The sequence below is a fragment of the Pinus tabuliformis genome, chromosome 4_1 (assembly GCF_031772625.1).
Source record: "Pinus tabuliformis cultivar Carrire ecotype Pingquan chromosome 4_1, CPIR1, whole genome shotgun sequence".
NCBI lineage: Eukaryota > Viridiplantae > Streptophyta > Pinopsida > Pinales > Pinaceae > Pinus > Pinus tabuliformis.
The window spans coordinates 616,847,485-616,863,132 of NC_142303.1; the positions used below are offsets into that span (position 1 = coordinate 616,847,485).

The 15,648-nt window shown below is 39.7% G+C and overlaps 1 protein-coding gene across 1 annotated transcript in view; it reads right to left on the reverse strand.

Annotated features, from left to right (window-relative positions):
• The window catches only part of LOC149177526 (Glutathione S-transferase family protein), a 128,688-nt gene that overhangs the window by 50,967 nt on the left and 62,073 nt on the right, over positions 1-15,648 (reverse strand). Inside the window, exons 2-3 of the mRNA XM_089420157.1 lie at positions 9,021-9,155; positions 8,600-8,684 (exon numbers count right to left, since the gene is read on the reverse strand). Coding sequence (XP_089276283.1) covers positions 8,600-8,684; positions 9,021-9,155 — 220 coding nt within the window. The remainder of the gene's footprint in view (positions 1-8,599; positions 8,685-9,020; positions 9,156-15,648) is intronic.

Consider the following 15,648-nt stretch of genomic DNA (forward strand, 5'->3'; position numbering starts at 1 on the left):
TTTTTGTGAGGGCTATCTCTGTTTGGGCATGCCTCATTTCTAGGCACAAAAATCAAGGCTAAACGTGGATTGTTAACCAACGTTCACTGCAACTAGGGCTAACCGCATGTGGGTTGTTTGACCAAACTTTGACTGGGCTAAATTTCACTGTTTTGAGGGTTGTTTTATCTTGTTGTTTGGAGGCCAAAGTTAACTGAAGTTGATCGATTTGCTAAGGGTCAAATCTTCCTTGTTGACCAGCGTTGACTTTTCTGGTTAGGTCTCTTTTGTTGTTGTTATAAATTATCAAATTTGTAAATTGTACTATCTCTCTCTATTGAACTATTGAAGACTAAAAGAAGATTTGATCAAGGGTACTTTTCTGGTTAGGTCTCTTTTGTTGCTATTATAAATTATCATATTTGTAAATTGTACTCTCTCTCTATTGAACTATTGAAGACTAAAAGAAGATTTGATCAAAGGTTTCCCCACATTGGGGTTTGTCCCTGGCTGGTGCCACATCTTGTGTCCTCTTGTCTTGGCTTGTCTTCTACTGTTTATGTTTATGTTCTATCTGCATTTTACTATCATGTTGATGTGATTACCAATCTGAATATTGATACTGGGCTAATCAAGAAATTGAACTAAAATTGCTCTAAAGCATAGAACATACTATCGTTGCCTAAAATTAACAAGATTATATCTATTAATTTTAGGTATGTTCTATGTTGATAGCAAATTTACTTAAATTTTTCATATTAGCTCAATATCAATTCCAGATTAGCAATCACAATTACCATGATAGTAAAATGCAGATAGAATATAAACATAAATCGCAAAAGACAAGCCAAGACAAGAGGAGACAAGATGTGGCACCAGCCAGGGACAAATCCCAATGTGGGGAAACCCTTGATCAATTCTTCTTATGTTCTTCAATAGTTCAGCACAGAGAGAGATAGTACATATACATTAGAAGTTAGCATCTTGACTTATCAAAATAAGAGCAGAGATCTTCTCTAAGAAGATGTCACATGAGGTAGCTGATTTGGACACAGGTGATTCCATCACCTTGTTGTGCCTATCACTATGTTGCACCATCATACCATGTCCATCATCACTGTGCTGCAACATGCTGACCATCACCATGTCCATCATCACTGTGCTGCACCATCACCATGTCCATCATCATTGTGTTGCACCATGTTGCACCATCACCATGTCCATCATCATTGTGTTGCACCATTGTTGCACCATCACCACATCCATCATCATTGTGTTGCACCATGCTGCACCATCACCATGTCCAGTGATGTGTTGTGCCATCACCATGTCCATCATCATTGTGTTGCACCATTGCTACACCATCACCATGTCCATCATCACTATGTTGCACCATGTTGCACCATCACCATGTCCATCATCACTGTGCTGCACCATCACCATGTCCATCATCACTGTGCTGCACAATTGCTGCACCATCACCATGTCCATCATCACTATGTTGCACCATCACCATGTCCATCATCACTGTGTTGCACCATTCACACTGTTGTACCCATCAATGTGCACTATGCTGCATCATTCCATCATTGTGCACTATGTTGCACCATCATACTGTTGTATCCATCATTATGCACTATGTTGCACCATTGCATCACTGTGCACTATGCTGCACCATCATATTGTTGTACCCATCATTGTGCACTATGTTGCACCATTCCATCACTGTGCACTATGTTGCACCATCATAATGTCATGATGTACCTTATTACATAGAGTTGCACCTTATTACATACAGTTGCACCTTATTACACCATGTTGGGACTTATTACATACCGCTGCACCTTATTACATACAACTGCACCTTATTACATACTTTCATCCAACCATGAAAAAGTGCGGACATATATATCACTGATACATGCAGATCCATATACTGTCCTTGTCTGGAGTCATTCCTCCGAGAGATTGTATATAGGATTGTTGTAGACTCACATGACAGCGTATTAGATTTAGGCTTCCATAACATGACAGCGTATAGGTTAGGCTTCCATAACAGCGTATTAGGCTTCCATTTTTCCATAACATGATAGCATATAGGATTCTCTATTAGGACAGCATAGATACTTCTCCATGATCTTCCATAGTTTCATGTTAGGGCAGCGTATAGGTTAGGCTTCCATAACAGCGTATTAGGCTTCCATTGTTCCATAACATGACAGCGTATAGGATTCTCTATTAGGACAGCGTATATGCTTCTCCATGATCTTCCATAATTTCATGTTAGGGCAGCGTAGATGCTTAGGGCACTCATTCTATGGCAGTGTATACTCTTAGTGACTTTTCCTTCCACTAAGACCCAAACGAGTGGAGAGAAGGAGATCACAAGAGAAAATGTATGTTGCCCAAATGACTAAAAAGCCACCTCCTTTTATACTAAAACGTTGAGCACAAGTGGGGGCAATTTGGTTGTTGGCCAACCTTAACGAATTGTCCCATGACACAAATAAATTCATATCTCCATGAATACTTATTGGAATCAGATGATCTTTAGATCAATCCTACACTTCTCAATGAGAGGGATCCAAAAAAAATATCAGTTGCCATAAATAAGATGACCCACATGGTGTTTGGCCCTAGTTGCCAATTTTAACACTCCCTCTCAACTGGGGAGAACTCCATCTGTTGATCCATCTACCAGACTGTGCTATCTCCGCCATCAGTGCCCTGCACTGCTCTGCTCTGTTTTGCTGAACCATGAAAAAAAAGAATTGATCGAGAATGTCTCATACCATTCTCTACTGACCCAAAGTCAGTCCCATATGAAGAGAGTGTGTCATACCACTCTTACTGATCCTAGATCAGTTCCAAAAGAAAGTGAGTTATATCACTCTTACTGACCCGAAGTCAGTTTCATTGATCCCAGATCAATATCACAAGAGAGTGTCTCAAACCACTCATACTAACCTGAAGTCAGTTTCATTGATACCAGATCAATATCAAAAGAAAGTGTCTCAAACCACTCATACTGATCCCAAATTAGTTCCAAGAGAGAGTGAGCTATATCACTCTTACTGACCCGAAGTCAGTTCCAATTGATCCCAGATCAATGTTGGTCATCCTAGCATAGGGAGTACGGTAGATACATGATGCATCCATCAATACTACTATGGTCCCTAACCCCATTTTCCTACTCATTGGCCAAATGAGAGGTACTTCCCATGAGTCCCAGACTGCATGGGTAGGATGCCTCAACAGGGGAATGACTCATCTTGTCCATAAGTCGCCAAGGGTATCACAGGGGAAGGCTGAACCATTCACCCTGTACACAGCGCACCATTAGGGGAGGGTTAGTCGCCCTATGGTCGCTTGTCGCTCCAAGAAGTACCCCAAGCACCCCAGAGCTCCCAGAGCTCAATGCATGCATCATACAGGACCCTCATAAGAGGGTCTCTCAACGACTCCAAGTCGTTCTCGGAAAGTCAAGAATTTGACCCTTCCCAGGGGCTTCGTCAAAATGTCGGCAACCTGCACATCAATCCCAATGTGATGGAGCCTTCTTGCTCATCGATGTACCATATCCCAGATAAAGTGGTACATGATGTCTATATGCTCGGAGCGATCATAGAATACGAGATCCCTCAACAATCGAATCCTCCTCTGGTTGTCACAGAAGATCACAGTGGTATCCAACACGTATACAAACAGCTCACTGAACAGCTTCCACAACCAAGCAGCTTCAAATGAGGTCATACTCGTAGCTATGTATTTAGTCTCAGAAATGCTTAAAGCAACCGACTTATGCTTCCTGCTCATCCAGGATATCGAAGCAGAACCCAAAGAGAACCAACACTCAGAAGTGCTCTTGCAATCCTCCACGCTGCCTGCCCAGTCAGCGTTCGAATAATCATGCAGCTTCACATTTCCGGCAATGTATCTCAATCCATGAGAGATTATGCCCCAAAGATATCTCAGAAAATTCTTGGCACCAATCCAATAAGGCTCAACCATATATGATCTCAACGCTAATTGCAAAACATATATCCGGACGGGAGTTCACCAAGAACATCAATGCTAGAATGAGTTTATGCAACTCAGAGGCATTTCCCAAATCAGGTCCGCCATCCCTACCACATAACTTCTGAAAGTTAGGCTCCATCGAGGTAGTCACGGGCTCACAGTTCACCATTCCAAATCCGGAATCCAACTCCCTCTTACTTTTGCAAATGAGAGGGTCTGCACTTGTCAGAAAGAGGTCGTCCTCCGAAGGTGCCAGTATAAGAGGTCCATCATCCACAACCTTCAAGCAATGGTTTGGATCAGCTTCACTCCTAGTGAATCTCAACTTCATCAGGCAGCGATCAATCCTCTCATATTAAGCCCAGGGTGTTTTGCTTCAATCCATAGAGGGCTTTCTTCCACCTGCATACATCAGATTCTCGGTCATGAAACTCAAACCCCTCAAGTTGTTCCAAACCTATGGACATGCTACATGAGGGGAATGGTCCCCTTGTAAGATTTTCCTTCGATACATCTCGGACATGTACCTTCATGCTTTTCTTGAATTCTGGCATCCCTGTCATCATCTGGCTCACATTGGGTAGGGCCCCATAATAAGTAGACCTCTGGTGCTATAGATGAGATGTGTCAATTGACATGGTCCCCAATGGACTTCTTTCAACTTGATACAAATTGCCAATCCTGAACCTATGAGTAAAAGCATCTTTGGAAATTTCATTTTCAAACATGTACCTTTATATCGATGGATGCCACCTTGAAGCCTTTGGCTTCCATTGTCGAAATGGACACTAGGTTCTTCTTGCGATCAGGTACATAAAGAGATTTCTTGTTTATGAATCGAGTTACCCTCGCTCCATTGAGGGGTAACATCCCCTACACCCTTTCCGAGATAGGTGGCATTCACTCCAAGTATAATCCCATGGTTGTTTCCATCTCTTACAAATTAGAGAGAGCACCCTTCTATCCGATGAAGTGCCTTGAAGCACTACAATCAATAAGCCAAATTCCCAAAGAGTTTGGAGGAGAGGGCCAATATAAAATAATGTTGCTTTATCTTGTCAGAAATAACATTTGATTCTTCATACTTGGAGTTCCTTTCTTTCTTTGAAGAGTCGGTCATTTCCTTGATGACCTGCATTACCTGTCATTCCTCCGATCATTGAAGATGTCCCTAAAATGATTGTTATCATCATCAAGTGATGTGTCCCTATCATTTGGACACTCCTTCGCATAATGGCCGAACTTATTGTAAGTAAGGCATCTGCCTTTCCTTCCACCCTTGATGAATTTGAAGAGGGATGAGGAATCCATTGAGCCTTTTGTCCTTTCCCAACTGTCTTCGGTGATTGCTCTTTCATTCTTGATTGGGCTTTGTCTTCACCTCAACTCTGATACCATGTTAATTTTAGGTATGTTCTATGTTGATAGCAAATTTACTTAAATTTTCCATATTAGCTCAATATCAATTCCAGATTAGCAATCACATTTAGCATGATAGTAAATGCAAATAGAACATAAACATAAATCGCAGAAGACAAGCCAAGACAAGAGGACACAAGATGTGGCGCCAGCCAGGGACAAACCCTTGATCAATTCTTATTATGTTCTTCAATAGTTCAGCAGAGAGAGAGATAGTAGATATACATCAGAAGTCAGCATCTTGACTAATCAAAATAAGAGCAGAGATCTTCTCTAAGATGTCACATGAGGTAGATGATTTGGACACAAGTGATTCCATCACCTTGTTGTACCTATCATTGTGTTGCACCATCATACCATGTCCATCATCACTGCGCTGCACCATCACCATGTCCATCATCACTGTGCTGCACCATCACCATGTCCATCATCACTGTGTTGCACCATTGTTGCACCATCACCGTGTCCATCATCACTGCGTTGCACCATGTTGCTCCATCGTCACTGTGTTGCACCATGTTGCACCATCACCATGTCCATCATCACTGTGTTGCACCATTGTTACACCATCACCATGTCCATCATCACTGTGTTGCACCACGCTGCACCATTACCATGTCCATCATCACTGTGTTGCACCATCACCATGTCCATCACTGTGCTGCACCATGTCCATCATCACTGTGTTGCACCATGTTGCACCATCACCATGTCCATCATCATTGTGTTGCACCATTGCTGCACCATCACCATCTCCATCATCACTGTGTTGCACCATGTTGCACCATTCACACTGTTGTACCCATCATTGTGCACTATGTTGCATCATTCCATCACTGTGCACTATGTTGCGCCATCATACTAATGTACCCATCATTGTGCACTATGTTGCACCATCATACTGTTATACCCATCATTGTGCACTATGTTGCACCATTCCATCACTATGCACTATGTTGCACCATCACACTGTCATGTTGTACCTTATTACATGCAATTCCACCTTATTACACCATGTTGCAACTTATTACATACAACTGCACCTTATTACATACTTTCATCCAACCATGAAAGAGTGCAGACATATATATCACTGATATACATGCAGATCCATACACTGTCCTTGTCTAAAGTCATTCCTCCGAGAAATTGTATATAGAATTGTTGTAGACTCACATAACAGCGTATTAGATTTAGGCTTCCATAACATGACAACGTATAGGTTAGGCTTCCATAACATGACAACGTATAGGTTAGGCTTCCATAACAGCATATTAGGCTTCCATTTTTCCATAACATGACAGCGTATAGGATTCTCTATTAGGGCAGCGTAGATGCTTCTCCATGATCTTCCATAGTTTCATGTTAGGGTAGCGTAGATGCTTAGGGCACTCATTCTATGGCAGCGTATACTCTTAGTGACTCTTCCTTCCACTAAGACCCAAACGAGCGGAGAGGAAGAGATCACAAGAGAAAATGTATGTTGCTCAAATGACTAACAAGCCACCTCTTTTTATACTAAAACGTTTAGCACAAGTGGGGGCAATTTGGTTGCTGGTCGACCAAGAGATCATAGAATTCGATTTTTTGGGGCAAGGTTTGCTGAGGAAATTGAGTTAGTGATCAAAGTTGTAGTGAGGGGCAATTCAGCAAGGAATTTTCATCCGAGATTGAAGAATACATAGCAGAGCGGTAGCGCAGTGCCGGGAGAGACAGCGCACGCAAAGGCCGAAGTGCTGACGCAGAAGGCTGAGGCAGGTGACGCATAGGTCGTAGAGGCTGACAGTGGGCCTCAGGGGCAGCGTTGGGAGAGATTATGTGGAGCAGACTAGGAGCAAATCAGCATATCCTGGGCCGGGAGAGGGTGATGCAGTTCCAGAGCGATGCTTGGAGCAGCGTTCACTGTCCAGCATAAGGAACAGTTGGAGTCGTTGTGGGGTTTGATCATCTGGTTGCTGATTTGCCGGAATATCTGTCTCCGGATAGAGGTACTACTGTCGAGGATATTCTCTATTGGGTGAGCCATTTCTGGCACCCTAGTTGTATTCACGAATCTGCTTAATAATACAAACCCTCTATATGTTGCACCGGTTTTCCCGAATTGGGTTTTTCCAGGGACGATTATCCAAAAATAACAGTGTCCCTTGTGTTATTGTCTCAGTTTATTTCAGTGCATGATCTGTATATTTGTGAAGGTTGCAATAGTGTTTACTTCGATGTTTATGCAATTAAATAACTTGTTAATGTAAAGAACAAGTAGGAGATTGTAAACCAGTGATTGCAGTAGGGGTTTCTGATGTATTAGATTCAGGAATTTTCACACTTACTACTACAATATGTATTTCAGCTTTATTAGCGCATGGTTAATTGCATATTTGGACATTATTGGAGCTAGCAACAGTAATATTTCAATTTCAAAAAGTAGATTTTGGGACAAAATCTACCCCAGATTTTATGACAATGCCAAGCAAAGCAATTACAAATCAGCACGACAAAAAATGTCAAACAAATATGCTAAATTTAGTCTCAAAACATTTTTATGACAAACGTCAAGAGTTTATGTCTAGATATGGTTATATTATATCCATGAAGTGAAGGACGTCTGTACATGTGGCTATGAAATTCTCCAATAGATTGTGAATGTTCTTTGCGAGAAAAAACTTCAACTGGACTTCTCTAAACAACGAGCCATAGAGCATAAACATTTGTTGAACAAATAAAAGCAAACAAAAAGATGATATTTAGCATATTTGGGATCTAATAATAAAAAATATCCAATATGAGATACCCAGCAGATTGTAATAAAAAATTACCTCCTAAATATTTATGACGAATCAAATTTAGAAACTCAAATTTGTTACTTCTTGGCCTCAAACTATGATGATAATAAAGGTTTTTTTGCCTCTAGATATGGATAAATATGAAATGAAGAAATTCCAATTATATGGCTATGAAATTATGATATATATTGAACTTAAAGTTTCTAATGGATCATCTCTGCAACAAAAATTCAATAGGAATTCCTAGACAAGAACCTACAGTGCATAAAAATTGCTTAAGAAAACATACGCTAACCAAAAATATTATACTCAGTATATGATACGCAGTGTAGAATGATAAATAAATTATATCTTAAACCTCTAGAAAATATCAAAATTGAAAATTGGGAACAGGATCTTACCTGCGCCATTTTTCTTCCTCTTCTGCATCTGTTGGCAATCTTCCTTTGTTAGGATGGATTTGACTATCCAACTGGTTAATTATTGCTGAAATCATTATGGAAAGAAAAATTAGCATTCCAAAGCTACCAAGTCATGCCACCTCTGTAAGAAAAACAAAAGATGTGCAACAAAAATAGGATAATATTATTATATTTTTGTCCAATAAATGACCAAAAAGGCCAAACAGGTATAGTACTATAAAATTAACACAAAAGGATATTCAGTACAAAGGAAGAAGGGAAAAAAGAAAGAAAATACATAAAATTAACATGCATGAGACTACTTTTTTCCACTTCAAGATTTAGCACATGGAATACTATCAATCAGATACCATCTCGAAAGTTGTTCCTCTACGAAACAAAGGAAGAGAGTCATGCAAACCTGATGAATCATTTAGTTGCTTTCCATCCACCATCAATATTGGCACCTTCTTGTAATCAGACCATTTAATTTCCTTCTTACTGATGGGATTAACCTCGACAATTTTGTATGGTAAATGATGGTAATCTAGATATGCTGCACATATGGCAAAGTATTTTAACACAAAAGTTATTATTGAGCAAGTCACCATGTCTTTGGATAATATAAAAAACAGAAAGAAAGATAAATATATGCAATGCGAACTGATTAATTCCGTCAAAAAATGAAAGGCAAATTTGTGAAAAAATAATTTGTATTGCCTTATCTCATAGTTAAACATTCAAATAGAATATGTGGCATGCTCCTTAAAACAAAAGCTCTCCATGAACGCTTTTAAAAATTAAAAGCAATGCTATCAGAACCAAGTACCTGACAGAAATGGACCAGAACCAGTACAAAAACTACACCAAAAAACCGTTCAAGCAAAAAATAAATAAAATACTCAAATTTTGAAGAAAAACATATATATTCGTGTGCATCCATATGAATCCAAACCATTTATACACAATGCAAAAGTTCTCATTTATATAGCATGTAAGGGTGCATATAACCAAAATAGCTTCGAGTGCAATCCATCTTTGAAGAAAAACTGCATCAACAACTAGGCTCTAGATGGCCTCTAGCATCCAAAAAATACATGCTACAACAAATACCTACATAGCAACAAAATCACTGCCTATATTGGGATATTTATCATCAATATCAACCTCTAAACATTAAAATAGGATAGAAAAAGATTAACATGTCAAGTTAAGATTTTATTTGAGTGATGGGTACATTTTTCCTAGGGTCATCACAGAGGAGTTCAACAATCAATGCCACTAACATCAAGGTACATAGAGAGCTTGATGCTCTTGATTAAATGCTAGTACCATGCCCTCCTACATGACAAAATCCAATGAAAACATTGCAATCACCCCAATCCTAAAATCCTATAAACTATTTAGTGTGTTGGATTTTGAGTGGGATCTAAAATTGTACTTTTTCCATATGAAATCCAATGAGTTTAGAATTCCTCTCAAACATCCTATAACATTTAATGGTAATGTTAAAAATTTAAGTGCTTTAAGACTTTAACATTACCATTATTGCATAACAATAGAGTGGCTCTAGGCTTGAATATTAGGCTGCCCCACTCAAAAATTGTTGCTTTTTTATTTTTAAAATTTGCATTTGGAACATCCTTGGTCACATTGTATGGAACCAACTGGTCCAATGTAAAAAAGGCTAGTTTGGTACCGAATTGGCTCTGGTGTAAAAAGGCTGGTTCAGTACTGAACCACCTTTTCTGGTTCGAAGCCTCTGACTGGACCAGTTTGGGGGTCAAACCGGTCGCACCGATCAGTTCCACAAATTCCGGTCCAGTTCCAATAACACTGATTAAGAGTACGAGTTTCAAGGACCTGAATTCAAGTATCCTCTATTTAAGTACAAAACCTCAAACGATTTTTCTAACAATAAAGCTTCTGATTTCAAAAAATGACAAAAAATTTGAAGGATGCCTATGAGAATGATGAAAAGTGTTACATAGTATTAAATCGAGGCAATCTCGAAGTCTTCATCACTATTTTAATCACTAAGCAACTCAGAAAATTAAAGTTTTTGGTCAAAGTAGTGTTACCAGGTAGGATAGATGTGGAAGTACAATATGTATATTATAAACATATTGCTTGAAATTCGTTTGAGAAGAGTGACCAAAACCATTTCTCAAGTAGCTCTCTAAAATATATAAGTTGATTAATCTCATTCTTTGTTTAATAAAAACATTTACTATTTCAAAAGGCAAAATCATCTTTTAGAGCTCTACCAACCATACTCAGGCGAAATTTGCTTTTCTTAGAGAAATCACACAAAGAATAAAAAAAGGTTTCCCGGAAATTGGAATTTCAATCTAAGTTTCTGGGGCACATGGATATAGGTACAAGTATGTCATTTTTGAACTGGAGATGGGATTATATCAAGGGTGTAAATGTTTTATTTAGCATGTACGAAAAGAATTAAAAATAAAGTAGTTAAGAGAACTAAATTTATGTAAATCGGCAATAATTCGTATTTGTTTGTCGATGACATTCATCATTCAAACCATTCAAACTTCAATTTCATACTCAAACATTTGCTATCGTCAATTCACAATTGACAACGGAAATTCTTGATTAAAGATTCTCATTCAACATAAATGTTATCAGAATAAAACTGTTGACCGCACCAATGGATTCCCCCACACTGAGAACCAGTCGAAACCAGACTAGAGCCAATAAAAAGAAAGAAAGAATAAATTAATTAATTAAAAAAAAAAACTGGTTGACCAAAACATACATAAAATATTCAAATTTTAAAGAAACACATATATATTCATGTGCATCCATATGAATCCATATCTAAACGAAAAATACATCAACAAATAGGCTCTAGATGGTTTTTGGCATCCAAAAAAAAATCATGCTACAACAACTACCTACATATCATCAAAATCATTGCCTATATTGGCATCTTCTTCATCAATATCGCCCTCTAATCATTACAATATGATAGAAAAAGCTTCCCATGTCAAGTCAAGATTTTGTTCGAGTGACGGGTACAATTTTTATTAGGGTCATGAAAAAAGCTCTAAAACCGGATTCGCTTTTAAAGGGCCACGTGTCTGAATCCGACAAATCCGGTATGATTCGACCTAAATCGTGTCCGAATTTCGTGACATGTCGTGTCCGATTGGGACACGATCGAATCTAGATCGTGTCCTGATCGGACACATCGTGAATCCAGAATTTTGGGACAGGCGCAGCCAACAAAGAGCGGAAATGACTCTTTTTTCCCTCATTTGTTGTCATTTCTTTTGCGATAGTTGAGCCGTGGGTTTGCTGTGAGGAGTTTGGAGCAAGAAGCCAAGGGTTTGGAGCATTTTCAAGGAGATTCAAGCAACAGGTAAGTGCATTTCCTCTCTATTTTTTGCATTTGTATTACAGCAGTTTGTATATGCATTTCTTTTACAAATTTGTGCATGTTTTGTTTATTTTTTTACAGTATTCATGGCTCAATCAAGGGCAGCAGGTAGGGGGCAAAAGAAGGGGAAGAATGTCCCCATTGGAGATGCCCCTCCTCCCCCAATATCATCAGAGTTTGTTGCAAGTAATGTTGAGGGAAGACTTCCTCCTAAAGGTAACATTGAGAAATATCCCTTATGGAAATATGTCACAAGAGAGGATGGGCCAAGCAGCAAGGGGAAGGGAGGAGACAGTGTGAATTGGAGATGCAACTTTTGCCATAATACTTTCATAAACACATATTACCGTGTGAAAGGCCATCTTTTGGCTTTACCAAGTTGTGGAGTTGAAGCGTGTACACAAGTTTCTTTATAAAAAAAGAAAGAAATGGAAAAATAGTTCACCGTTGGTATGGCAAATGTGGCTACAAAATCAAAAAAAAAACCAAGAATGATGACCCCCTTCCATTTTTGAGGAAAGGCACTACCAAATTTCCATTTGAGAGTTCTATTGGGGGACAAGCAGCAAAAAGAAAGGCAATTTCACTTGGTCCAATGGACAAGATTTTTCAAAAAGAGAAATAGGAAGAGCTTGATCTCACCATTGCCTTTTTTTCCATCAAAACTTCATATCCTTTAATGTTACACGCTCACCTCTATTTACTGAGATGTGCCGAGCTCTAACTAACGGATCTCCATCATGGTATGTGCCTCCTGGTTCAGAGAAGCTTAGAACCACATTGTTGATGAAGGTCAAAAAAGAGGTGCAAAAAATGCTTGAGCCTATTAAAGCATCATGGCCAATATCTGGGGTTAGCATTGTTTCTGATGGATGGACAAATCCAGTACGACACCCACTCATCAACTTCATGGTGTCTTCCTTGAATGGTCCAGTTTTCTTGAAAGCAGTGGATACACTTGGAGAATACAAGGATGCACAATTTATGGGTGAGTTGTTTATTAAAGTCATTGAAGATATAGGTGTTGATTCTTGTGTGCAAATCATTACAGATAATGCACTTGTTTGCAAGGCTGTTGGCATGATTGTGGAAGCTAAATATCCACAAGTGTTTTGGACACCTTGCATTGTTCATTCATTGAACTTAGCACTGAAATCCATTGCTTTTGATGTGCTTTGGATTGGTAACATTATTGAGGATGCACGGCATATCCGTAACTTTGTGCAAAATCAAACAAATGCCCTCACTATCTACAAGGAGTATAGCAATCTATCATTGTTGAAGATCGTTGATACACAGTTTGCCTCTTCATTCATCATGTTGAAGAGGTTGAGGGAGGTCAAGACCGCTCTTGGGGCCATGGTTATTTTAGAGTTTTGGTCTTTTTGGAGAAAGACAGATCAACTAGCCTCTAAAAGAGTGAAGGACACAGTGCTAGATGATGCTTGGTGGGAGAGGGTAGATCTAATTATTCAAATCATGGACCCTATCATTTATTTGCTTCGATTTGCAGATACAGACAAACCCATCCTAGGAAAGGTTTATCAGGAATGGGATTCCATGATTGAGTCTGTGAGGAGCATTATTCTACAAAGTGAGTGCCCCGAGTATGAGACATCACCAGAGGCCTTCTGTGGTACTATACAGGATATTCTTGTCAGCAGATGGGGCAAGAATTGCACACCTTTACATTATTTGGCTAACTCATTGAACCCAAAATACTACAGCCATGAGTGGCTGAATGGTGGTCCTTCCCGCAAATTCCCTCCTCACATGGATGGTGAAATCTCACAAGGGAGGAAAGATTCATTCAGGCGGGTTTTTCAGGATAAAGCATTGCTTGATGAGGTGGAGGATGCCTTTGCAGAGTTTTCCACTAGCACTGGTCGATTTGCAAGATATGATGTGATTAGAGACAGGGGGCTAAGAAGCCCTATTCTTGGTGGGCAAATCATGGGGCAACAAGCCCTCCTCTACAGCAGTTAGCCATGAGATTCCTCTCTCAGGTGACTTCATCCTCTTGTTGCGAGAGGAGTTGGAGCACATATGGGAATTTGTATAGTGTTAAGAAGAGCAGGCTTGAGCAATCTAGGGCAGAGACAATGGTGTATGTGCACACCAACCTTCGTCTTATTTATAGGCAGAGGGAAGAGTGGTTGAAGGGAAAGACAAATATGTGGGATGTCTTTCCTGATGATATGGGTTTGGACAGCAGTGTTGAGTTGGCATTGGCCAACATGGATCTCAATGATCCAGTGCTAGAGCCTGTTAGATTTGATGATGGTGATACTGTAGAGGGGTCATCCTCCACACCAGCAGATGCAGAGACGACTATGGATACAGGGGAGGAGGAGGATGCAGAGGAGAGCAGTGGTGACCATGATGATGAGGACAGTGATGTTGATTCTGATGATGACTATGAGGATTGATGACTCATGAGTCATGGGCTACCTACTGCCTTGAGGCTTGTATACCTGTAGTTGTTTTGTATTTTCTATTTCTATTTGCCATTGGCATTGCACTACCTATGTAACACATTTTGATTTTGATGACTTAATGAGAAAACTACAGCTGTCAATGTCTTTATCTTACTATCTTGTCTTTCTCCTATTGGATCATTGATGAATTGAATATGTATTATGATTTATCATTTATGAATTTAGAATTTATGATTCATTGATTTATCATTTATGTGACATGTATTTGAATTTTGTATGTACTATGCATGCTATATTGTTACTAACCTAGGAAACTGGATTCGTCCTAAACCCCCTGCGAATCCCGAATCCGGCGAATCCGACACGATTCGGTCCGGATTCGTGTCCAAATCACTGGACACGTCGTGTCGCGATTTTCAGGGGCGTGTCGCGATTTTAGGACACGTGTCCGGTTTCCAGGACTCGCTAAGCTCAGCGCGGGTATGAAAAGGGCGTGTTTGCTCATTAATATTTTCATTTGGTAAGTGATTTGTGCTGTTGCAGCAAGGAGTAGAGCATTTTGGCAGCTTCATAATCAAGTCTAGGCCCTAGTATTGATATGCTATTCATGGTAATGTTAAATTCTTAAAGTAAAAGTGACATTCTCCTTAATCTTCATTTTCATCCTTTTACTTAAATTTTTAACATTACCATGAAATGACTCAGGATGTTTGAGAGTGGTTACGGCCTCATTGGATTTCATATGGAGAAAGTAGAATTTTAGATTTCATTCAAAATCCAGCAGACTTGTCAGTTTTTCAGGATTTTAGGATTGGGGGATTGCAATGTTTCCATTGAATTTTGTCATGTATTAGGGTATGGAACTCGTATTTAATCAAGAGCACCAAACCAAGAGCTTCTGAATATGTCGCTCCCGCTCCCGTTTTCGCTCCCGCTCCCCGCTTTCGCTCCCGCTCCCAAGTAACACTGTTCCTGATGATATGGGTCTGGAAACCATTGTTGAGTTGGCATTGGCCAACATGGATCTCAATGATCCAGTGCTAGAGCCTGTTAGATTTGATGACTTAGAGGGGTCAGCCTCCATACCAGCAGATGCAAAGGCGACTATGGATACAGGGGAGGAGGAGGATGTAGAGGAGAGCAGTGGGGACCATGATGATGGGGACAGTGATGCTGATTCTGATGCTGATTGATGCCTTGAGGCTTGTATA